This window comes from Coccinella septempunctata, chromosome 8 (assembly GCF_907165205.1).
Source record: "Coccinella septempunctata chromosome 8, icCocSept1.1, whole genome shotgun sequence".
Taxonomy (NCBI): domain Eukaryota; kingdom Metazoa; phylum Arthropoda; class Insecta; order Coleoptera; family Coccinellidae; genus Coccinella; species Coccinella septempunctata.
In genome coordinates, this window is record NC_058196.1 from 19,281,658 (window position 1) to 19,302,351 (window position 20,694).

At 34.3% G+C, this 20,694-nt stretch overlaps 2 protein-coding genes across 2 annotated transcripts in view; both read left to right on the forward strand.

The window, feature by feature from the left end:
- The window catches only part of LOC123319457 (odorant receptor 45b-like), a 43,407-nt gene extending 37,270 nt beyond the window's left edge, over positions 1-6,137 (forward strand). Inside the window, exons 5-6 of the mRNA XM_044906443.1 lie at positions 3,341-3,493; positions 6,003-6,137. Of these exons, the coding sequence (XP_044762378.1) occupies positions 3,341-3,493; positions 6,003-6,053 (204 nt within the window). The 3' untranslated portion in view covers positions 6,054-6,137. The remainder of the gene's footprint in view (positions 1-3,340; positions 3,494-6,002) is intronic.
- Positions 6,138-7,789: 1,652 nt separating this feature from the next.
- On the forward strand, positions 7,790-16,462 carry LOC123318352. Its single transcript, XM_044904962.1, has 6 exons — positions 7,790-7,835; positions 9,120-9,353; positions 13,072-13,413; positions 14,562-14,784; positions 15,929-16,028; positions 16,235-16,462. The coding sequence occupies exons 1-6, from the start codon at positions 7,790-7,792 to the stop codon at positions 16,460-16,462; spliced, it is 1,173 nt and encodes a 390-aa protein (XP_044760897.1).
- Positions 16,463-20,694: the final 4,232 nt, after the last annotated feature.

A 20,694-nucleotide genomic window follows, 5' to 3' on the forward strand; every position in this document is an offset into this window, starting at 1 on the left:
TGAAAGATTCGATTCAATTTTCAGTTTGGAAAAGAATTGGTGCATGGAAAGCCACGCGGAGGTAAAACTTTTTTGGCGACTTTGGCAGTAAATCCAGGAATAGATCTTGTTATAAACTCTCCCTGCTGAGGAAATATATTTCAATCGAATAAAATAACGGATCATCCAAATGCGACGCCTAGATTTCAGCACTATATAATTTTTACACGTGTCATCTTTTCATATGACATAAGCCATTTTGTTTTAGTAGAAGGTAGTACAGTTTTAATTTTAACCATTGTCAGGTACACATTACAACAACGCGTTTGCATCATTCAAACTTATTATGAAAATGGGCGTTCTTTGAAAAATACCCATCGCAAAATTCGTGATTTTTTTGGTGTAAATAATCGGCCGAATCAATCTTCAATTCAAAGATTAGTGAAAAAATTCGAAGAAACTGGTTGTGTGACTGATAAACCAAAAAGTGGAAGACCAAAAACTGTACGCACAAATGAAAATATTGCTACTGTTAGTGAAAGTGTTGAAAATGAACCGACAACATCAATTTCGCGTCGTTCGCAAGAATTGGGCATATCTTATGGCTCCTTATGGAGGATTTTGCATAATGATTTGCATTTACACGCTTATAAAATTCAATTAACCCAGGAATTGAAAGAAAGAAACCATGTACAACGTCGTAATTCCGCTAGTTGGATTATTAAACAACGAACGACAGATCCATTGTTTTCAAGCAAAATTTTGTTTAGTGATGAAGCTCATTTCACAATGGATGGATTTTTTTTTGTGGGGTTTTTTGAAAAGTCGAGTGTATGCTAACAAGCCACAAACAATTAATGATTGAATAAAAAATAACATTCAAGTTGCAATTCGTGAAATAACACCAGCAACATGTCGGAAAGTCATTGAAAATTTCGATATTCGGATTGATGCCTGCAGACGCAGTCGTGGTGGACATTCGAATGATATTCTATTCCACTTATAATTTTAATGGATCATACTTTTAATTAAAAAAAACAGCTTGAAAAAACTGCAAAAAGTTTCTGTTTCATTTAATAGAACCATGTAGGCGCGTTTTTTGAATGACCCTTTATAACTTAATCATGCATTGTTTAAAAATAATCATGTTCACACAATTTTTAATATCATGATTTTCAAATAGAGTCGTGACCCAGTAAACCAACATGTTACATGCATGCTGGTGGTACACAACAAAAACAGAACATTTGAAACATAACTGTGCAGTGTGCATTTATAAAGAAATGTGCCATATAAATAACATACTCATTTCCCGAGATACATATCACAAATCATATAATATTTATGGATCCTAAACATCAATTTGTAATGTTTTTAACGAAAGGTAGACGGTATATAAATTTTGTATTATCTGTGATATGTATCCAGGTGAATGAGAATGTTATGTATATGGTACATTCATTTATGAATGCACAGTTATCTTTCGAATGTTATGTAGCACTCAGAGCATTAAATCCATATTATTCCGATATGAGCATATATACATAATATACCAATCAATCAATCAATCAAATTTTATTAAGTCACATAAATGGTACATATTCTATTACAGGCAGTCTAAGCATGATAATCATTAATATTCATAAATTAGATAAAACTAGTAAGCCCAGCGATCTACTTTTTCGGTGGACCCATCTTAACACCAAATCAATTGAAAAAACCATAAGCGAAAAAAAAGTCAATCAATAAAAACAACTCGATTTATACACCGTAGTGATGTTTACTCCCGGCCGTCCAGTTTCAAGAACGATTATCCACCACGTACAGTATGTCTGACATCAATGCTGCTGTCTGTTAATTTTTTCCCATGCGCTCCTTCGTAACCAGAATAGCGGTTCATTTTGATCGTTGGAGGTGAGGTCTAGGGTTGTCAGAATGAACAGAATTTTTTCTGAGTACATTGTGATACATCCCTCTATCCACCAATTTTCTTTTCTTCTGAACTTTAAAAATGAGAAATATGCACTTCATCGTAGACTGAATAGTTCATTTTTATCATCGAAGCTGTAGTATGAACAAAAAATTATGTTAGGATATTTTAGTCATCCCTCTGTGTACTTTAGCCACCAATTTCCTCGGCCGGTCATTTTGAACTGACTTATCTTTTACAGAAGGAGTCCTTAAAACATTGTGAATAGAAAAAAAACAGAATATCGGTTCATTTCGATTGTTGGAGGTGGGGTTCTAAGGCTGCCAGAATGAAACAAAATTTTTTATGAGTACATTCTCCATCCCTCTATATATTTTCTTGGACGGTCATTCTGAACTTGAAAAACATGAGGAATATGCGCGTCATCGTAATATGAAAATCAATAATGAAATCACAGATTATAAAACAGTATCTATAATCCTTGGTATGAAATATGAAATAGAGTATGTTCATTAGCGTGAGCGGACGTGTGTAATTGTGCTCTGCAGGATACGCCTAGAAAAGTTATCTTTTCTCTGAAACTACCGGATATAAATACAATACTCATTCTGTTTATCTACGCCCTCATTAGAATTTTGTGAAATGACTATTCGGCAAAAATCGGACTTTGAAAGGTTTTTGATTGAGTCTTTGAAGTCTGACAATGTGATTAAGGAGATCTCAGATGCCATCAGCCACCTCAGAGGCGGAAATCCAGTTGATGAAATCTAACTCCGAGAAGTTAAATAATGACTCATACGACAAATCCCGTAAAGAAATGGAACAAAAACTGGATAACATCGAGCAGAAGTTAAAAACAATAACGTTCCGTCTGATCGGAATACCGTATATTTTTACTAATTTTGACATATAAAGTGACACATTTTAAAACTCATTGACGTTTTGAAACGTTTTACTTTTCGCAACCAGTTACGCAAAGTGAAATATTTCGCAACTGATGATGAAACGATACTTGCTTTCATAGTAACAGAATTAAAATTGAATAATTTCCGTCACTAGACGATTTTAAAGGAATCTCCAAGAGAAGCTTTTGAAGACGTTTCTGGTACTTTTAATTCGAATTCATAGCAACATCCTATTCAAAATAAAAAAAAAATATTTTGTGAAACACGTTGGGAAACACTATTTTTCGTATTTCCCAGCTGGTTGAATAAATAACTATTTTCTACTACCATACCATTTCATACTTACTTCAGTTTCTATAGTAGATATTATTAAAAACAACTTTTCGCCAATAGTACTAGTGTGAGAAAGTGACGCGTTCAAATCTAAAATAAGTGCGAGAAAATATGTAAAAGTCACAGGACTAAAAAATATAATTTCCAATGAGTTTGATAAATGGGGATATTCAAGGTTTTCAATTTTTTGCAGGGTGAAATCATTCAAGAAGCTGCCTACAATATGGATTGGTACGACATGGATAAGGCAATGAATAAAGAATACTTAATTTTTCTTATGAAACTTCAGCGGCCGCATGAGTTGCAATCAGTAATATTTGTTCTGCAGATGCCTTTGTTTCTTCAGGTAAATATCAAGGTTTACAACATTTCTGTTCACGAAACTAATAGATTTTTGCTTCATTATGGAAGATAGCAATTCGAGTACTTAATAAATAAAATATTATTGTTTCAAGGAAAAAATAATTTTAAATCTCTAGATCCTCGTTTTGGCTTTAAAAAATCATTTCTTGTGGCAAGTCTCCTTATTTTTCTGTATCGATTGTTTTATCGTGTATGTCTTATGGCAATACCGATGGAAATATCCAAAATATATTCATTGTAAAATATTGTTAAGAATGAAGAATACACTTCCGTTTGACATGGCTGAATAACTACTAAAATTACTACAGTAATTTCAACATGAAATTTGAGTAGGATCAGTCTTGTCAACGAGGATAAATGTGAAACAGTGATGAAAGGAATGTCAAATCGAAGACTAACACTATAGTGCGAGCAGAGATTATAGAGTAAGGTTAGATTAGGTAACTCTATAATCTTTCAGTGCGATTGTATACCACGGGACTAACATAACGAATGCCTTTTTCAATTTCACCAGTATACGAATTGTAACCAATAGCGAGACTTTTCGAGAAATTTTTTCATGTGGAAATTCATAGAAGAGATAATTTCACCTGTCAATGACATGAGCGAATATTTGTTCTTCAATGAAAAAATTTTTTTTTCGTTGGACTAATTAAAGAATTTCTTACTTTCCGAGATGACGAACTGATTGAATTGAATTATAATGAAAACCCCATATAAATTATCGGTTTCTGACGTAAGATATTCATTTCCTCTTTTTGAAGTGATCACTAAAACGGTGTAGACCCCTTGGACTTAAAATATCAAAACAAGTTGCGCAATAATTTATGAAAAATACCTTCAATGACACAATTTGAAGTCCTGAAATCCAAAGAATATGAAAAACTCAGAATATTGAAAACTTTGGCTCCGAACACCACCTCAACGTGGTTTCGCATACTTGTTTCTCTAGAATACTAGAATGGAAATAAAAATGAAAAGATTCTATGATATTTCCTTTCTCGGTAAAAATTATTCTCATTGAAGAATGGTCAATCATTTTTCAAACATCAGAGAAGCCGTCTGAAGAATCTCACATCACAATAGGCTGCCAGCTGACCAATAAAACCATCATCTGCATCTGGTGACGTTTAAAAAGAAGTTTGATGACATAAGAAACTCTTGGGAATAGGTTTATTGAAAACGGTCATAAACTTAGTATATGAATAAACTAAGAACTGAATACCATGATGTTTACTAGCCTGAGTTATTTAGCTAGGACACAAGTTTCGCTATCACAGTAGCAAATTACCTTCGCAGTCTTCGCACTCACCTGAAGATGCTACTGTGATTGCGAAACACGTGTCGTTATTAAAAAGCTCATATAGAAAAAATAATGTCATTTAGTTCTCAGTTTCATTAAGGATTTTCATTAATCATCTATGATATATAAATATACAGGGTGTCTCAAGTTCGAGTGCCTATTAGACGTAGACACCCTGTATATCATACATCAATCTCAGAGTCGATAATGAGTGATCAGTAAAAATATAAAAGCTTATCGACAATATGTTTCAGACCTCTTTTTTTTAATATGCAAAGGTTTGTTTTAGAGAAAGAAGGTCTGGGTTCAAATCAAAACCACATTCTTTAAAATAATGCCGAACGGTTTCGATTTTTATTCAAAAGTCTTCATCAAGGCTAGTTTTCACTCAATGGTCTCATCTTCATATATGATAAAAATGTTCGAAACAATCTTTACTAGTAAAGATTGTTCTCTCGATGTGTCGGTATCTATGTAGGTATATCATTGTGTCGCCTATTTCGAATATTTTTATCATATATGACGATGAGACCATTGAGTGAAAACTAGCCCTGATGAAGATTTTGAATGAAAATCGAAACCGGTCGGCATTATTTTCAAGAAAGTGGTTTGATTTGAACCCAGACCTACTTCCTCTAAACCAAACCTTTGCATAAAAGCTTATATGATACATCCTAACTTCACAGCATTAACATGCAAGAGGACTGCAACGTCACATTCCATCCTCCTCATCATCAACCTCTCCTTCTTATCCACCACTGTATCTCCTCAAGCATTAACAAAGTGCAATATCTAAGAATATACCATATTCACGTGTTCAATGTCATATTTCTTATTTATTTTCTCAGATTCCTGAGTTATTCTCTCAAACTGCAGAAATATTCTTGTCGCCATATTATTTCCAAAATCTAAGATAGACATATTGTCATACTATGGGGTAGTTCCGATATTCCTGAACAGTACTGTCAGTATTCACAGAGATGATGAATATTGGCCCAGTCGTTCAGAGTTCTATTGTTATTCGAATGCGGGCCAGTAACCAGCAATATCGGAACTCGCCCTATAAGCTGTCATTGTCAGATTATTTTACTCATTGGTTTATCTTATTCCTTATGATGCTTACGTCTGACCACAATTATTATTGGTGCCGTTAATATTTTAGGACTTTTATTTGTCTCTGTTTTTTCAGGTGATGCGAAGCGTTTACTCATTCTTCATGTTGATGTACCAAATGAATTGAGGATCGGATATTACCCTCTGCACAACTGAGAATGATTTTAAATTTCTAATTGTTCGAATATAATTCAATATATTTGCTTTAATTCTTGTGCGTTTCATTTCAAATCATTAGAACCTTCATTCGATATACGAGTACAGAAGTTGAAGCTTGAATTGTCTAGACACCAATAAAAAATAGTGGGTACTTCTACCTATATGTCCCAATCTTGCTCACAGACCTGTTATAAGGAATTTAAATGTAGAGTGCAGCGACATGTGTGATAAATCCATACTTCTTGACTCTTTACAAGATCATAACAAAAGGACAATGATTATATGAGAGCTACTGCCATGATATCTCACTAACTAACAAATTGTACCTATCACATTCATTTAAAACTTCAGATTAGATTTTTGAATATTTGAATGAAGTTTTTGAAGTACCTATTTGTATTTCATTCAACATTCCAAGGTACTTTTGACAGACCAATAATTAAAAGTTGATGTTTAGATTTCATGTTGTTTGTGTTTGTGATGTTAGTAACCATGACAACTTTAAAGCACACGTGTTTGAAAGTGGCATTTAAACACGCTGAGGCGTACTTGAAATGAGCAAAATAGGGTACCAATAAAAAAAAAATTTAAAAACCCAGTTACAAGCCCTATCTCTACTCGTACTTGAGCTGGAATCACACGGACGAAAGAATCGCACTTCATCGTGGTCAACGGTCTGAAACGTTAGACAGAAATCAGGGCTCTTAAAATGAATTTTCCAGAAATTAAATCTCGGCTAATCACATATTTGAACACTCTGTATAGACTTAATCAAAATTCAGAATTAACACCAGCTACCGTATGAATATTTCCTAATTAATTGACCTGCGTGGGAAATCTCGTTTTACACCCACCGGTTGGAGGTGGAAACGAAATGTCTCCCAAATGCCGAAAATCAGTAAATTTCGCGTCGATGAAAATGTCTTGACTCTGGCTTTTCAGTACTAGTGAACAAAAACTCGGCTATCTCCCAATTCAGGGTGTTTTTCACGGTGGGACATGAAACTTCATTACATCCCCCTTACGCAGGGAGAAAATTTCAATCAACGATAAATAGTAGACTGAATTTTTCAGTTTAGAATCTACATTACGAAGTGATATGATTGTTACCCTATTTCATCTCATTTTAACGATTATTTTTGGAGGGTTCGAACAAGAAGAAGACTGTGATGACCATTATCCAAAAAAATTGTGACTAATTTAGACGAATTTTATAGGTAAGATTTTGAACTATTCCAATCTGTTTATTGCATCTTGTATACTTTTAGACTGTGACTAGAGTCCCGAGTGACGTCAATAAATTCGGGATTGATATTCTGTCCCGAATTCAACGATGCATGATCTTCCATATACGCCTCTTCATAAATATTTATCAATGTTTCATTCAAGAACCAAGGGAGTACATTTACGATGAAATAACCCTTCTTTGATGATCTATTCATTAAAAATTTCATTGAAATATTATACAAACCCCGAATGACTAATGAGTTCTAGAATTGAATGAAGCTTCAGTATATTGTGCATTCTCCATAAACGATTTTCCCTATTATTTATAGGAAAAACATTGTTCTTAGATCTTAGGAAGAAATATTGACGGGTTTCAATCTCATTAAACTTTCAGAGAATAAACCCACCTACTGAGAAGCAGATAAATTACCTATAACGATCATTTGCCGATCTTCTTCGTCGGGCATACTCACAGAAATGGAATTGAAAATACCAAAATGTATAGAGGACATGTTATTGTCTGGTGAGTTGTTTTAAACAATATACATATGTCTGTAATGAAAGTAAAAAAATTAGGGAAACTTATCCTTGACATTCTAATGGTTAAGAACAACAAGAAAAATTTGACAGAGTATCAATTTTGGTTGATCGAAGAATCATCAATGAGATGATCTCGCCGTCATATATTCTAGTTTATTCACTGTCGATGTACATAAATTGACGATACCGAACACAATGATGTTTTTAATTGACGAATAATTAACCCTAGTTACACAAAGCTTCGTTGTTTGGATAAGACTTATTGTTTTGAACTTTTATTTCACGAAGCAAATTTGTCAAATCAAAATTGTCGATCAACCGTATGAGATAAGAGTTTCGAGTTGATGTGGCCGATACTTGATGAAAGTCTTCAAGTGAACATAAAACAGAATCTATGATTTTCACAAAAATGAGTTGTTAAACCTTCGCACGATTTAGTTTACCTGAAGATGCTATTGTGATAGCGAAACACGTGTCGTGATTTATCAGCTCATTTTTGAGGAAATCATAATCTGGTTTTAGTTCAGATAAGAGTTTAACTACACTGCATATACTGTGATTCTATATACTGTTGATCATAGAAAATTATTAAATACACACAAATTGGTATACACCTTTTTGGTTTCAAAGTTGAATCTTGACTACAGAGATTACTCTTTATGAATTTTTCAGATTCGTGGGAAATGGACATATTTTAATATGGAAATTTGTTATTCATGAAATTTTGCTTTGTTTGAATATCAAATTTTCGATTATGCAGGAGATGACAAAATCGTTGTCATTTGTCATATTCATCCATAATAAAATCTTCGTTGGAACCTAACACCATGGCTCTAAAAGGCATATTTAGATATTCAGAAGAAATAGTTCTCTCGATCATAATTAGAATTTTATTTTTATCGAAAGACGAACAAAAGTGGAAATTTGCTTTTTCCATGTGTCCCATTCGGAATAAATGTTCAATATGTCCTCCATTCTTCTTGAGACATATCAAAATTCGATTTGGGACAGACTCTTTCGTATTCCGACAGGATCTAAACCATTTTTTTTTTAACCATGAAATGTTGTTCAGCAGTTCTCTATTCTCTATTACGTTGTCGATATTTTGAATTTAATTATTTCTTGTGAACCTTATATTGGATATTTCCGTTAAATTTTCTTAATTTAACATTCCTCAATTTCTTAAATTCATGAAATGGCAATATATTAAAACCTTTCGCTCCAGAATCTAATTTAAATGTTACATTTGAAGAATTGTTCGTTTCAGGTTACCCTGAATATAGTGCATCTCAGAAAGATATTCCTATTCAGGAGGAGATCGTACTTGCCAAATTGGTTCTAGCTCTACAAATAGATTTCTTCTCAATTGGCGAGGAAATAGACTTCGAGAAAGTTAAACCGAAACTGCTCCATGGATTCAAGATTCTGCTCGGAATTACAGTTTTTGTTTCATCATTTTTGTCCTATGGACTTTTTCAGTTCATTCTCAAGGCACCTGAATGTAAGTTGAGGAAATTCAATTTTTTTTCACATTAAATTATTGTGTTGCTCTAAGCAGTCATATGTAATTTATATAAGAACTAGCTAACCTGGCAGAAGTTCTCCTGACATAGTGAGGAAATATTTAGAAGTACCGTTTATACATACATATAATATTATAATGAAATGTAAACAAGGCCCGTTTGAGGTTACCCAGAATTGTGTTCAACAGTCAAAATTCGGCCATTCATCATCAAGTCATCGGTGCTATTCGTTCAACGTTCGGTTAACGTACGACTATGTTTACCTGTATACGTATGAGTGATAGAACTCTAGTTTACGTAGGTCGTGAAGCTGACGCTAAAGTTAACGTTAAAAACTGACGAATGCGCATGCGTAGATGTCAATTATAACTTAAACGTTTACGCAGGGCCGGCGTGAGTAATTTCGGCGCCTGAAGCAAAAAAATGTTCGGCGCCCTAGACAAAATATGATACCCTATTCTCGTTCTCTTTTCGTGAGAAACTAACAAGAGTAGTAGTCATTTTTGGTCACTTCTTTCGTTTTCGAGTTATAAGCGAAAATTTGAAAAATAGCGATATCGAAATAAATTTATATCTCCGCTAATACTCATGATAAAGCTCTGAAATTGAAGGCCCTTCTTTACGTAGAATCCATTGGCCTGTTTGCCTTTTTAGTAGGATTTTTAATCACGAAGCTATGACCCAAAGTTTTGTTTTTTTGAATGGGGACACTAGATTTCTGTGCATTTTTTGTAAGCTTAATTCTTACTGATTTCAAAAAACACTGCGCAAAAAAATTAACGCACATTCTGAAAATCTCAATTTTAACGAAAGTTAACTCTACATTGACTTTATAACTTATTTTTTATGTTCTCTCGGGAAGGTTTTGAACGAAACAAGTCACATTAAATGGAAGAAAAATTCAGGATTTCACCGAATCCTATGAACGAAGAAAGAAAAATGAACAATTTTCAAAATACTGAAATGCTGATAAGTGATTTAATACTTGGTATTTCCACCCCTTGCGTTATTCACAGCTCGGCAACGACGGTTCATACTCAAAATGAGTGATCTTAAAATGTTCTGATCTAATCCTTCCCAGATTTCTCCGAGTTGGATTCCTAAGTCATTGAGAGTAGCTGGATGATTTTCTGAACTTCTCAGCCTTCTATTGAGGTTGTCCCAAACCTGCTCAATCGAATTGAGATCTGGACTTCTTGCTGACCATTCCATTCGAGAGACTTCTTCAAGGTATGTACTCCTGAACGATGCGCGCACGATGGGTGTCTGGCATTATCGTCCATAAAAATGAAATTTTCACCAATGTATGGGGCAAATGGCACTACATGCTCTTCAAGAATGTTCCTTGTATACTTATCAGCATTCATAGCTCCATTATCAACGACGACTAGGTCTGTGCGAGCAGTCAAAGATATTCCACCCCATACCATAATCGATCCTCCCCCGAAACCAGTAGTATTCAGGAAATTGCACTGAGCATATCTTTCATGTGGACGTCTGTATACAAGGGAACGTCGATCACAATGGTAGAGGCAGAATCTAGACTCATCTGTGAAGAGAACTCTTTCCCAATCGGCCTCTTCCCAATGGATATGCTCTCTCGCAAAATCCAAACGCGCCCTTCGATGGGCTGGGGTAAGAGCTGGGTCTCTTGCCGCGACACGAGGCCTTTAATCATATTCTCTGAGGTGATTTCTTATTGTCTGAGTGCTAATTTGCACCTCATGAGTTTGCTCAAGCTGAAGTTGAAGGAAGCGAGCGGTTGCAAACCGTTGTCCCAACGAAGAAACTCTCAAGTAGCGTTCTTGAATGGCAGTTGTTACCCGTGGTCTACTCTGTCCTGGTCTTCGGACATTCATACCTGTCTCTCTGAATCGCTGCAACATTCTGGACACACTTGCGTGTTTCGCGTTGCATAGCGATCGAGTGTAGAAAATCAAACGAAAGAAAAACTATTGATCACTAGAATTGATCGAACTGATTTTAGAATGGAGCCAATCCAATACATTCAAAATCTGATAATATCATCTTTTTTTATTCCTGCTGGGAAAAAACATCTGTATTGAAGAAAACAGAAAACCGTTGAAAGTGGATAACATATGCATGCATAATTCTGATAAAATAAGAATAAATTTGAGATTTCCATAATGTGCGTTAATTTTTTTGCGCAGTGTATATAACATCATATATTCATTGTTATAAAAATTCATGAAATATATCTTAGATTGAAATTTTGTGAAAGTTGGTAAAAAGCATAGAAAGAATGACATTGCCGGAAGGAGACTGCTCTTGGTATAGAAAGCTGTATTTTTCAGTGCTCGTCAAAATTAGAAACCATAGAAATATTGAGAAAAAAAGTTTTTGACCATTTTTTTATAATTTTATAATTATATTGATACAAACCATATGATGTTAAATATTTTTGAAATCAGTAAAAACTAAGCTTTCGAAAAATTCAACAGAAATCTGGTGTTCCCAAAAAAAAAATTTTTGGGTCATAGCTTGATAATCAAATATCCTGCAAAAAAGGCGAGCACGCCACTGGATTCTACGTAAAAAAAGCCTGCATAACGTTTTAATTTCAGAGCTCTATCATAAGTATTAACGGAGATATTTTATTTCGATATCGATATATATTTTTTCAATTTTCGCTTATTACTCGAAAAAAAAAGAAAGTGGTCAAAAATGACCATACATACTCCTCTTGTTACTTTCTCCCTAAAAGAGAACGAGAATGGCTAATCAGATTTCGTCTATCTTCTCTGGTTTAAAAGCTGTAGTTCTAAAACATCGAAATTTTGCCCACCCTGTACTCCATTAACCACCCCCATCGCACAAAAAAAACATCCTCTCCGATGATAATACACAAATTTCTTCTTCCCATGAATAATTTTGAATAGGTGCTTGAAAAAATTAAATTTTAGTTCATGAGGAATATTTGAAATTGAAGATGAAATTCCAAAAGGCGCATGGTAAACTGAGTCGATATGCCGCCCCTCAGACAGTGGCGCCTGAAACATTCGCTTTCACTGTTTCACCCCTAACGCCGGCCCTGCGTTTACGTTCATGGCACTTCAACTCTCTAATGAGAAAGCACGCTCTGATATCGAATTATGAAGTACAAAATAATTTTCAATTGAAAAACTGGAATTCGGAATAACAATTACGATTAATTAATATTAACTTGCAAAGAGAATGAAAAAAATTGAGTCGCCAACAGAATAATTCAAATTATATTGAAAAATCATTTGGTGCAAAACTCTAAATTTTCCTAATAACTTATTTCCCCCCCCTCTCTCACTCTCTCTCTCCAGAATGTGCTCTACATATAAATCTCTACACATAAAGCACTTCAGGCTTTTTCATTATAATTCGAACTATTCTGTTGATGACTCAACTTTTCCTTGGTTCTCTTCTTAAATCAACTAATCGTTATGGATATTTGGACTTCCAATTCGTTTCAACTCTTCCTAATTAAAAGTTATTTTATCCTTTCCGGTTCGTTTCGATATCAAAGCGTGTTGTTTTTTCAACTTACAATTCATTTGTAACCATGATGATGTCAGTTGATACCTTGCTCTTATGCTCAACAAATAGGCACACAATCTTATGTCCCATCTCTTACCTTAACAATTTCTTCGTTGTTCAGTGTTTCTCTCTAGAGATTAATTTAATTAATTGAAATATCATTTTCAGATGACAGGTTGAAGCCTCAAGTAGTCATCGCAGTATGCAGCCTGTTACAATGCTTTGATCTGCCAGCTCAGACGTCAGTGTACTTTTGGCAATCTGAAAACATGGTGAAATTCGTGAATCAATACATGAATACATGCCGAAGGATATCAGACAATCCGAGGGAATATTACAGATCATTGGCAATCAAAAGAAACTTATTTAAATACTTCATACGTTATATTTCGACGTGCAATGTGTTTGTTCACTATTACGAAGGTAGCACCTGTTCGGATAATGATCTTAGATTTGCTTGTAGGGTATCCCTACCATTATGGTATCCTGTCGAAACAAACTACTTTCCAGGTAGGCCGGTTTCATGTATAAGTGCACCTACTGACGACAACTGTATGATTCAGAAAAACATACAGAAATTCAAAATATTCTCAGAACTATTTTCGGTAGAAAAGAAGACCGGATAAGGTTTCGAGTTGACGTAGGTTCAAAAAAATTCGTCGTCAAGTATGCTATGGAATTTTTGATTTCGTGTGTCTAAACATAATTCCTAGTTTATGCTGTAGATAATCAATCTTTCTGAAGTAACGTTTTCCAATGTATTAGAGTTTTCTATGAAACAGGAATAGTTTAAAAAAACGATGTTGGAAATGTAATAGCATAAGCTCCACAAACCTTTGTATGGGTTTGATCTCAAGTAGCGGGACTCTCCGTTGGAACACCTTACATAATTTTGAAGAAGCTATCAAGCTGTATCCATATAGATTGACGTGTTGTCAGAAAATTGAAGATGTTGATTACCCTCGTAGGATGGCCTTCTACTAGTGATTTCCCAGCGGTACTGAACGGCGAGAACTGTTCGCAAGTACATCACGTCGTTCAGAGCAAAGTGGCCCAAGCCACAATTTTTCTGAAATTCTGTTTAAATCAAATTTTGATTCATTTGTAGGGCGTTCTTATATACTGTTATAACTCTATTCGAAAAAATGAGACGCCTCATATAAGATTTATGTGCAAATTGATCGCCACGATGTTAATTATCAAATTGAACATGAATATAACTTCAATAGAGGATTCACTTTGGTAGTTTATTCTGTTAAGTTGCTGTCGACGGTGCTTTTTTTACACCTACTATGTGATGTACTGGGTATTTACCCGCGATATGTGTTGTTGCGAAAATGGAGCACTCCAATAAGTCCTGGTGGCTTTTTTTAAATCAAATTTGTGAAGTCGCATTTCCCCATTGGTTATTCCCAACAACTTCCCCGTGACTGAACCTGAAGAACTGGGGGACAGTTTGGCAGCACACTATCCTGAACAGAATAGCAATCCTTAAACTTCCGTAGCCTACTTGACGATGAATTTAGTGAACGCACATTTCTTTCATTAACAGATAACGAACTATGCCAATATTCAATGAATATTTTAATTATTATTATTTTATTTTTATTATCGGGAGACCAATCACAATAATGGAATTCTGTTTCGTTCTGTTTTAGTAAGGGAAATCTTTGTACTTGTGTTTATTGTGATAGCATGGAGGCTTATAATAGTGGTTTTGCATGAACCGATTGATTCATACATTATAGCAAAACTCTTTGAGTACAAGTGTCAACGTTTGATCAAACTCATGCAGAAAACTTCGTTAAGCAGAGTGCAGAATTTAGAACTTGTGAAGCGAAAGTTTCGCGATATTGTAGACTGTCATCAAGAACTGAAATTGTAAGTAATTTTGGTTTATTACATCTTTAGGTGGTTTGAATGGAAGAATCATTCACTTAAGATTTCCAACTGGTGAGGAAAAAAAATAGACTGCTATGAATAAAAAATGATTTATTCTTGAAGTTTTCATATTGCAGACTTAAAAGTATAATGGCCGGTTTCAAAATCAAACCTACAGTTCCTTTAATTTTAAAGCTTCCTTTCACCCTACTTAAAATTACAGTAAAGGAAGCTTTAAGTTTAAAGTGACTTTCAATTTGATTGTGAAACTGTAACAAGATAATTATGATTATTGACTTGACTGATGACTTGTTTCAAATTTTATTCTTTCTGGTGTGATCTTTTGAAACCAATAAATGTTATCATTATTATTATTATTACTACTATTATTTTCACATATTACTGAGAATGTATGTAGAACTGATAAAGAGGCATTGGGAATATTTTGGAAATAAACAAATTAACAAATTCAAGATGTTGCTGACATTTCAGTTTTCATTTTGATGGTCTTTCTAGTTTTAATCGAGAAGGTAATTATGAATAGAGTGAAATAATTCAGACCATTTGTAAGCAACAAATGATAAAATGTAGTCAATACACAGGTAATCATAACGTGCCGTAGTTTATTATTAAATACCTATCTATTAATCGATCAGATATGTTATCCCAATGAATAGTAGAATCCTAACTTTCGAAATAACCTTTGGATGTGTGATATGACAGTTTCGCCCATGTTCATTGTAATAAACGAAATTATGTAATTCAGATGCATAACACCTGCTGACAATTAAATCAACAAATGTTATGATCTAAGTAGAACTGAATAACTACCATCACTCAAAGTATTAACAGAAATTCCATTTCGTCGACAAAGAGTAGATGCTGACTATGGTTTCGGTCTCATATGACCTCGCCTGAGCAACATAACTCCTACGTCAATGGAACTGGAATGCACAGAACATAAACATCATGCTGGAATGAATTGCCGGCTCCGTTTATTCGTCAGTTGGGTTGGTTCCTGGTTCCTGTTATTTCTCTGTCAGATATCGCTACGGTGTACCTATTTGTACATGATATCCGCTATGGACATCGAATAAGAAAAGCTTTTTGCGTACGGATCTACTCATATAATTTTTTTTCACAGGTGTTTCGAGTCGTTACGGGAAGTATTAGGTGCATTAACATATCCAGGACTGATATGTTTCATCCCAATCACTGCCTGCTTTTCAACTGCATTTGTGCAGGTATTTTCTTCCGAACAGATTACAGATTACCCTCTTCCTTATAGAAATCCTTTTATCTACCACGTATTTTTATAATTTTTTTGCGTGGTGCATATGCGCCAATTGATGTTTTTTAATGAAACGTATTCTTCAATCCACTTTTTAGCATCTCCTTATTTCTTCAATTTGACCCTTATTTTCCTGGGAATTTTCGAAAATATTTCTAGGCATTGGATAAATTTGTCGCATCATCATTGACAGTTAAAAAACAACAAATTAAACCACCTGTTACGACTTTGAAACACAATTTGACACTCGCACTTGAACTGACGAGGCCCAGTGCAAAGATTAGAGGTCAATATATAATCTTTGTTCCAGTGGTGCAGTTCAAGTTCAAGCTGCGTTTAAGTTTGAACCCTGCTCAACTTGGACAAATCCGTACAAGTTTGAACTAGGTTCAATGTTGATCTCGGCTCGAATTCAAATTGTTCAACCGGGCCTTAATAGCTAATCCCGCTGGTTGCCATATTCATGCACAGAATGTCTAAAGGCATACGTGGTCATTGTTTCTTAACTTCATTCAAAATTATACGATTGAAAACAGATTTTTGCTGTCTACTCCAAAATTTTATTGAAATGATCGCTATACAGGGTCCTGCAATAATGCGTTAGGCCTCCATATAGCTGCCAAACGAGACGTTTTAAGAACTTAGTTGAGAAGCATTCCCTTTGTACTTCTTGTATTTGTCAGGAAATTATTTTCTGATATACAGGGTGTTCCCAAATAAAATTATTCAACAAATGGGTGATTTTTTAAATGCAACACACTTAAATATTTGCGTATTTTGCGTTTCTATCTCTTCTGGAAATCGGTAAAGAGCTTTTACCAAACTACTGTTACGTCGAAATTTTGCTGTTTTTTCTGAATAAGATCCGTATCGTTGGAAAAATATCCCTAATATTTTGCATCATGGTAGAAGTATTGAAGAGTATTGAAAATATTCTAAAATATAAGGAGTGTTCCATTTGAAAAATCACTCATTTGTTGAATAATTTTATTTGGGAACACCCTGTATATTAGAAAATAATTTCCTGAGATGCAGAATTGAAAGTACAAAGGGAATGCTTTTCAACTAAATTTCTTAAACGTCTGGTTGGGTAGTTATGGAAGCCTAACGCACTATTGCAGGACCCTGTATACAGGATAGTCAAACAAAAATTTAACACCTCGATTGTCCAACTTCAAAACGAGAATGTAGAAAATCGCTCGGACTCGTCAATTGCTGATTCGAGTATGAACAACTTTTCCACTTTTTTCATCCCCGCAACTTCAACCCCATGACAGGGGTGAGCACAACTCGTTGATTTTGAATAGGGATGAGGCGTGTTGCGATAAGATATTTTGAAGTATCGAGTACTATCTGACCCTAAAATTTTGCTTCAAAATATAAATCGATTATAAAATACATAACAGCGAAAATAGTGAAAAAGGCAATGTGAAATTTATCTCGAGAATATTATTCGCATCTGACACATTTCAAAGGTATTCAGTAGTTATGTTGTTAAGTTTGTCCAAAATGTGGTCAGACCATATTTTTGATTAACCTCATTCTATTGTGAATTATTAAGAAAGTAACAAGTGTGTCAAAGCGATTATAAATTTGTAGTAGAATTAAAATGGTGTATTCCGTAGAAGAGAGGGTGGAAATGATAAAAAAAATTTTTAAAAATATCGACTCTGCATGGAAGTGAATGGTGCCCATTTCCAGCATTTAATAAACTAACAACAAAATTAAATAACTACTCTTCCACTATCCACATCTTCAACATGAGGTATAGCAACACCCCTCATCCCTAATCAAAATCATGCGGTCAAGAGGACTTTTTCATACCTGAAATCAATAGATTTATTCAAGAAAATCGATATTTTTCATATTATTTTCTTTATGTAAAAATGAATGAAAACCTCCTAGACTAAATCTGGTTCCAGAGACGGTAATATGAAGACAAAAACAAACAACACACTTCCACATTCGTAATATAAGTATTGAAGATTTTCTCCTTATATCATTATCATCCTGGGTACCGAGTTACTCCTCAGAAACTCTGTGAGCTTGTACTTCTTACTGTGTCCTTAGGCACAGCACTGTTAATTTTAACCCAACATAACGACCATAAACTTTCTTCTTTAACTCTCCACGAAAATATCACCGTATAATTTTGAGTGTGGTTAAGAAAAAATGAGAATACATAATCAACCACCGAGTTAGTGTATCTGATTTCCCATCTTCTTGTTAATGAGTATGGTACAACGCACGACGCATCAATTATTTAACTCTCATCAGATAAGGAAGGTTTTTCGGGTAGATAATTTTCGTTCCCCTTAGAGTTTTTGCTATTGATACTTTTTTCATAGATCTTTTAAACATTGAATGATATTGAAAGAAGCATTTTCGAATATTTCAGGATTTCAATAAGGCTTATCTGCTCGAGGGCTTGTTATTAGCGGCAATTTGTTACTTAAATTTCCATTCGTGGCAGAAAATAACAGATTTGGTGAGTATGCACAGAAATTCTTCCTATAGTGATGTGCTGAAGGAAAACCTTATTTAGTTTTGGTGTTTTGTTCAATTCATATGATTGCATTCACTATTTCACGTTAGTGACATTGATTTCCGCTTGGTGGATAGACTCCAAACTTAAATTGAGCATTTTTTGTGGAAACAAACCATTTTCCATTAATTATCCACCACGTGAAAGATTCGATTCAATATCCAGTTTGGAAAAGAATTGGTGCATGGAAAGCCACGCGATAGTGAAACTTTTTAAGCCACTTCACTCTCCCTGCTGAGGGAATATATTTCAATCGAATAAAATTATAACATACATTGTTTAAAAATAATCCCGTTCCTTAAATTTTTTTATATCGTGATTTTTAGAGAGAGACGCAAACCAACATGTTTCATGCATGCTGGTGGTACATAACATAAACAGAACATAACTGTGCGATACTGTTCATTCATAAATAAATGTGACATATACATAACATACTCATTTCCCGAGATACATATCACAAATCATGTAATATTTATGTATGCTAAACATTAATTGTTTTTCATGAATGGTAGACGGTATATCAATTTTGAATTAACTGTGATATGTATCAAGGGGAATGAGAATGTTATGTATATGGTACATTCATTTATGAATGCACAGTTTCCTTTCGTATGTTATGTAGCACTCAGAGCATCAAATCCATATTATTCCGATATGAGCACATATACATTATATATCAATCAATCAATCAAATTTTATCATCAATGAGTTACATAAATGGTACATATTCTGTTGCAGGCAGTCTGAATATGATAATTATTAATATTCATGAATTAGATAAAACTTGTAAGCCCAGCGATCTACTTTTTCGGTGGAGCCATCTTTTACCATCAAATCATTTTGAACTGACCTATTTTCTGGAGAAGGTCCTTAAAACATTCTGAATAATAGAAAGAATATCGCTTCATTTGATCGTTGGAGGTCATAGGCATAGAGACATGGACTGAGCAATGTCAGCATGAAATTGGCTATTTTATACAAAGAGAGAAATGATCGTCGGGCCTTTTATTGTCTATTTTTTGTTCACATAGCGGTGAGTGTGGACCAATCAAATTTCTAGAAAAAGACAACTACATGCCCGATGTTCATCCTCGGAACTGTATTATGAACAAAAATTATGTTAGGATATTTTACTCATCCCTCTATGTACTTTAGCTACCAATTTCCTCGTCCGGTCATTTTCAACTGACTCATCTTCTACAGAAGAAATCCTTTAAACATTCTGAATAGAAAAAAAACAGAATATCGGTTCATTTTGATCGTTGGAGGTGGGGTTCTAGGGCTGTCAGAATGAAACAAAATTTGTTATGAGTACATTCTAAAGCCCGTTTGCAACAGCCGAGAATTGTCTAGAGAATTTACACGAGAATTCATGCGCCGTGAATTCTTTACCGTTACATACACACTTTCGGTAGAATTCAGTGTTCAGTTGCATACAAAATAATCTCTGCCGTTTTCTTACCACAATTTGTTAGAGAAATCTCCAGAGAATTCTCGGCTGTTACAAACGGGCTTAACACATCCCTCTATCCACCAATTTTCTTGGGCGGTCATTCTGAACTTGAAAAACATGAGGAATATGCGCGTCATCGTAATATGAAAATCAAAAATGAAATCACAGATTATAAAACACGATCTATAGTCCTTGGTATGAAATATGAAATAGAGTAGGTTCATTGGCGTAAGCGGACGTGTGTAATTGTGCTCTGCGGGATACGCCTGGAAAAGTTATCTTTTCTCTGAAACCACCGGATATAAATACAATACTCATTCTGTTTATCTACGCCCTCATTAGAATTTTGTGAAATGGGTACATGGCAAAAGTTCACTTCGATCCATTGCAAAATAATTTTTTATTTCAGTTTCAAAAAGTGTTACTTTATATGTCGAAATTAGAAAAAATATTTTTTCTACTACCTTTTCTTACTTACTTCAGTTTCTAAAGTATTATTAAAAACTACTTTCCGCCAATAGTACCAGTGTGAGAAAGTGACGCGTTCAAATCTGAAATAAGTGCGAAAAATATGTAAAAGTCACAGGACTAGAAAATATAATTTCCAATGAGTTTAAT

Bases quoted from the DNA above. Each gene is read 5' to 3' on its own strand.
- LOC123318352 (XM_044904962.1), top strand. From the start codon at position 7,790: ATGGAATTGAAAATACCAAAATGTATAGAGGACATGTTATTGTCTG. The intron at 7,836-9,119 runs GTGAGTTGTTTT...TGTTCGTTTCAG, and splicing joins AGAGGACATGTTATTGTCTG to GTTACCCTGAATATAGTGCA. The intron at 13,414-14,561 runs GTAGGCCGGTTT...GTTCTGTTTTAG, and splicing joins CGAAACAAACTACTTTCCAG to TAAGGGAAATCTTTGTACTT.